General features: G+C 42.4%; 1 protein-coding gene across 1 annotated transcript; it reads right to left on the reverse strand.

Annotated features, from left to right (window-relative positions):
* Positions 1-320: 320 nt before the first annotated feature.
* On the reverse strand, positions 321-4,037 carry LOC147611469 (ACT domain-containing protein ACR4-like). Its single transcript, XM_086784555.1, has 7 exons — positions 3,524-4,037; positions 3,381-3,426; positions 3,180-3,294; positions 3,010-3,077; positions 2,029-2,622; positions 1,677-1,781; positions 321-1,449 (listed from the first exon to the last, which is right to left on the reverse strand). Exons 1-7 carry the CDS (start codon positions 3,586-3,588, stop codon positions 1,084-1,086), a joined length of 1,359 nt encoding a protein of 452 aa, XP_086640681.1. The 5' UTR covers positions 3,589-4,037; the 3' UTR covers positions 321-1,083.
* Positions 4,038-5,412: the final 1,375 nt, after the last annotated feature.

Genomic DNA, 5,412 nt, shown 5'->3' on the forward strand with positions numbered 1-5,412 from the left:
TTAAAGCTGGTTTCAAGATGTGCAAAGCCCAATACACAAAGAATGATGTTGATGAAGTGCTCAAAAGCATGAATTCCAACAAGAGATCAAGGCTATCCAACAAGGCGGCCTGGTTGGAGTCATATTTTCATGTACACTACAAAAGGGCTGTGGTGATTGGAACTTTCACGTTGAAGGCTTAAGCTTTCCATACATACCTTAGAGAGAATTGATGTGTGTAATTAAAGTCGAATCAAGTTGTTAAAAAACAAGTTGACATTGGGTTGTGATCAGTAGTATGAAAAAAAAAAGAAGATCCAAGTACTTTTTAAAAAAAGCCATTATTACTTAATAGAAGGCTTTATAAATGGTAAGATATTTACAATAGGGCCTCATAACCCTCGAGGGGAAAACCTGTGTATGAGGTAACCCAATCCAGTACAACATCCTGGCAAAAATTATTAATGAACCTACTCCTGTACGAGGGCTGTGTATTGAACCAGGATTGAAAGGTATGCTACAACCAATATAAGGGCACCAATCCAGTACAACATCCTGGCAACAATTAGTAATGAACCTACTTCTTTACAAGGACTGTGTATTGACCAGGATTGAAAGGTATGCTACAACCAATATAAGGGCAGTTTTATATAATACAAGGTTTGATATATATTACAAAGGGTCCCCTATTAGAGCTTGCTATATTGGTTTAGTTGATCTTAAGGCTCCTGTTGAAGCACCTAGGATTCTCTTCTTGGCCTTTGAGCTGGAGTGGTATAATTGACATATAATACAAGGTTTGATATATATTACAAAGGGTCCCCTATTAGGGCTTGCTATATTGGTTTCTTTGATCTTAAGGCCCCTGTTGAAGCCCCTAGGATTCTCTTCTTGGCCTTTGAGCTGGAGAGGTATAATTGATATACATGTGTGTACATGTGAGCTGGAGAGGTATAATTGATATACATGTGTGTACATTCGAGAGCTTTTTTTTGGCCTTTGTGGGTTATGCTCTTGTTGGATTTTTTTTGGGTTTTCTTTGTTTGATCAATTCCCTTTGAAGATAAAAGAGGGATCATCAAGTCCTTTAAAAGAAATCAAAGGTCATAAAGGTTGTTTATGAACAGGATTGATCAAGCCCAGATTGTAAAGGACTTGGGAGGGCATCCCAAACAAGTTCCCAAGAGAGAACTTGGACCTTGATTGTGCCTCTCTTGGTGGTGATGTTGAGTAGGGGGGTACCTCTGTGACCTTGAGAACTGCTTGCCCTATCTCTTTCCTCACAGCTTCAATCACTTTGAGGTCCACGCGGTTCCCAGCCATGTCCGTCACATAGAAGACATTGGTGGCATTGTTTCCTCTTGTGCTGACATCAGCCCTCGTAACTGACAACCCATGCTCTCGGAATATGCGGGTCACATCAGATAAGAGCCCAACTCTATTATTGGTGCACAACTCAAGTCTCAAGCCCTGCATAAGCAACCAAAGACATCCATTAATCTACAGCCAAAACAGCCATAGAGCTTCAACTACAGCATTCAAAATACCCACAAAAGTCCTCTAATTTGAGAGCCAAATACCCACAATTCTACAAGGATTTAGATCCCATATGACCCACATGCCACACCCACAATTCTTCAAGGATTTAGATCCATATGTCTCAAATATCTTCAAACTACCACATGGATGTAAAATACCTCAAAAACCCGACGCTCAATTGCCGCCCTGAGGCACTGGATCACTCTCCTCCTCTCTGCCTCTGAGTTGAGTGTGGAACCATCATTATGGCGAATATAATATTCCTGCATATTTCTCCCAAATGTTAAGTATAAGTATATATATAGATACTCAAGATGCAAAAAACAAGGTTAAGAACCCTAAAAGTACCATTCTTTCATGGTCAGAACCCTATTGTAGACCCTTAAAAGCACCATTTTTTCATGGTCAGACCCTTAAAATATACCCTTTTGAATATGGACAGTCACATGCAAAACCATACCCCAAAATTAACGAGAAATAGGCCCATCATACAATTCTATTGACACTTACTTGATAAGCTCGCTGGCCATCTGAATCAATGGTGGCATGGAAGACAACATACTGCATGTCAGTCAGTGTGCAGAGTGTGTCAAAAACCAACTTGGGCCGGTTTCTGCACTCTATATTCAGCACAGAGTAACCCTTCTCGTAGCAATCCTCCACTGTAATCTTGCCATTCATGTCCCAGTCGAGGTCTTCATCATCTCTCTCATAGTCTCGGTCCGCAAACATCATCTGGTGCAAGCGCCTCTCAGTATGTGTGATACTTGTTGCAAAATCTGTTCTTGCCCGCTTTGAGTCTTTATCCCCTTTCAGCACATTGCAAAGGGACTCCTTGATTCTGTGAAGCTTGTCTGTCTCTTCAATTGGGCCTCCTGTGACTTCATCTGTTACATATAGAAGGCATGCTACTCTCATGTTGTGTGTCCACAGCTCGGCTGCCACAACATTGCACCTCATCTCAGCTAGCAAAGCTGAGATTTCTGACATCAGGCCTGGTCTGTCTCGGCCTGTTAACTCTATGGCTGTATGTTTGGAAGCAGCAGATGATGCGGCAGGCTGAACGACTCTTCTTCTTGGAAACTCATGGTTCGCACTGATACTCTGTTAAAATTTTCACATAAAGTCCATATTAAAAGCTCAATTTGGCACATGTGAGCGCATGCACACGAACACATGGCATGTCATGATGGGTTGAACCCATGATTCCTTATGCTCTCACAGATGTCGCATCTTACATATCAAGGGTTGAACACCATGCATACACATCGCAACATGTCATGATGGGTTAAACCCATGACTGTTTATACTTGACATGTTACATAACAAGGGTTGAATCTGTACAGCCTCGTTGGAAGTGCAGACACCCACTGAGACCCACTTCACATGTAGGGATAAAGGGCTTGAACAATCCAGCCAACATCACAGGGGCCTTTACATGCAAGCTCGTAGCCAGTCAACCATTGGATCATGGCAGACCTTAAAACTAACCTTCTCTATAAAGCTTATGATGTCTTCATTTGTTACTTTGTTCCCAGAGGCATCCGTCACATAGAAAACTGCATACAAAAAAGACGAAAATAATTTAGAGCTATTATTTTTAATATTTTCATAAATTTAATATTAAAAACAAGGCTATTTTCTCAGAAGATCGGACTCACCGTCCATGAACCAACCACCATCGCATGAGATGTAAGCTTTGTTGATCCTGAGGTCCAGATCTGTCAGGATCTGGACAACTTCAAGCAGAATACCATGGTGGTTGGAGCTATCCACCTGCAGGTGTGAAATTTGGAGTGTAAATTTTAGCACAAGAGCTTGCATCATAGGAAACATAATTCCTATAATTGAATTCTGCTGACCTCGAATAGAGTGGCGGTTTCGCAAGAAGAGTTGTTTACAACGACCCTGCAAACGGCGGCAAAAACCTTAGTTTGGGAGGAATGGGTTTCTAAATCAGGCGGGAATCGGGATCTAGTAGATGTGGGTTGCAATCGATGCTCACCTGGGCGGGTTCATCCGCCACACAAACTTCTGATATTCGTCTAATTCATCGTGGGGGAAGTCCATTGTGCGCTTGTACAGGTGAAAATTGGCAGAAAATGCAGAAAGGTATGCAGAATTGTCTGTAAAATGGCAGGAGGGGGTCCACTTTGGAAGAAATCTGCAGAAAAACAAGCAGAGAACAGGCGGAAAATCGAGAATCTTGATGAGGCGGGCGAATTCGAGCGATCAGCCGGATTGGGCGGAAATTGGCGGAAGAGGCATCAGTGCGTGCGAAAATTAGCCAGTAGAGGCAGCAGACGGAGGGCGAAACAGCGAGTAAGTAGCAGGCGGCAAAGGAATTGGCGCGGAAATTGAAATGAGGAAAGGGCGGGAATTTTGCGGGCGGGCGGGTGGGATGGGGGCGGAGAGGGCGAGGTATCTGTGAATGGGGAGGGAAAGTGGAGTATGTAGGAGAAGAGAAGAAGCGTCAGTGTGTGTGTGTGTGTGTGGGGAGAACACCCTCCTCCTCCCCCGCGGCGGCGGGCGGTCTTGGCCGCCTTGATTGGTGGCCCCAGACACCCACCGTCCCGACATGTCCAGGTTACCGCCCACAACGGGTTTCAAGAATCAAGCCCTGACCGGCTGCAGCCCGTCCTTGGGCCCACTCTCCCTTGATCCCCGCCTCGACAAACTTGCTGCCTGTCCGCACGTCGCCATCTAGTGCCACTTGGCAGTCGGTAAGGACCCCACCTGCCACACATCAGATTTCGTTGGCCAAAAAGTGAAAAACCTTCATATGTAAAAATTGTGAATTTATTTAGAAAGGAAAATCTTGAAATCTTGAAGATTTTTGTTCTATGACTTCTCAAAATCTAGAGATATTTGTACCTTCAAGTTTTAAATTCGAAGGTATTTTTCAATATATGCAGATGCAAACTACACTAAAGTCGGGTTTTTTTTGAACACTGGTGCCATCAGTGGTGCCATCGGTGCCACTTTTGCAACTTGTAAAACAATTAAATTTGAAGATGAGAGGCTCTAGATTCAAATTTTGAAATTTTCCTTTCATATTACTTTTTAAAAATTTGAGAACAATGTTTTGCACTTTTTTTTTCTACAATACCTTTTTTTTTCCCAACTTCATGTCATGCCTGCCACCTTCAAACATTTCTCTCATTTCAGCTCTCCTCTCAATCATGCTTCAATTTTTGAAAAAAACCATAAACATTTTTGTCTATTTGCTTGCTCGTTTGAACTTTTCAAGCCGTCATGATCAGTGTTCGAAAAAAACCCGAGTATAGTGTAATTTGCACTTGCAGATTTTTAAAATTACTTTCAAATTTGAAACTTAAGGGTACAAAAACCTGCAGATTTTGAGGGGTTGTAGAACAAAAACCTTCAAAATTTGAAAATTTTCTTTATAAATAATTTCACAATTTTTAGATGAAGGTTTTCTACTTTTTGGGAAAATAGTTTTTTTCGAACACTGGTCATGATCTAAGGAACTTAGCAAAACCAACAAAACAACAAATCATCACACTAAAGCTTCATTGCTATGCTCATTGATGATCTTTTGATCCCTTTTAGCCCCATCCTCATGATGTACCTTTGCATACAAGAACCCCAGATTCCCACAACTTCTCATTTCTCATCATCATGTGGCCTTGGCATCTAAATACCCATAAAATTCCCTTCCTTTCAACCCAAGCCATACTAGGGCAGTTACCTCAGGGTTCCCCTTCACCTCACCTTCTAGGAAACTCCAATACAACACAAACAAAACTTCAATCGGTGCTAACAAAAAAATCCCAACTTCAAGGACTCTAGAGTCTACCATGGCACACCCTCTATCACCTTTGCCCCACCTATGGTGGCCTCTTCTCCCACTCTTCCCATTGATCTCTTTCC

Source organism: Cibotium barometz, chromosome 47, assembly GCF_041138505.1.
Source record: "Cibotium barometz isolate CiBa-2024 chromosome 47, ASM4113850v1, whole genome shotgun sequence".
In the NCBI taxonomy this organism is placed as follows: Eukaryota; Viridiplantae; Streptophyta; class Polypodiopsida; order Cyatheales; family Cibotiaceae; genus Cibotium; species Cibotium barometz.

Bases quoted from the DNA above. Each gene is read 5' to 3' on its own strand.
- LOC147611469 (XM_086784555.1), bottom strand. From the start codon at position 3,588: ATGGACTTCCCCCACGATGAATTAGACGAATATCAGAAGTTTGTGTGG. The intron at 3,427-3,523 runs GTGAGCATCGAT...CGCCGTTTGCAG, and splicing joins TGGCGGATGAACCCGCCCAG to GGTCGTTGTAAACAACTCTT. The intron at 2,623-3,009 runs GTTAGTTTTAAG...AAATTTTAACAG, and splicing joins TCATAAGCTTTATAGAGAAG to AGTATCAGTGCGAACCATGA.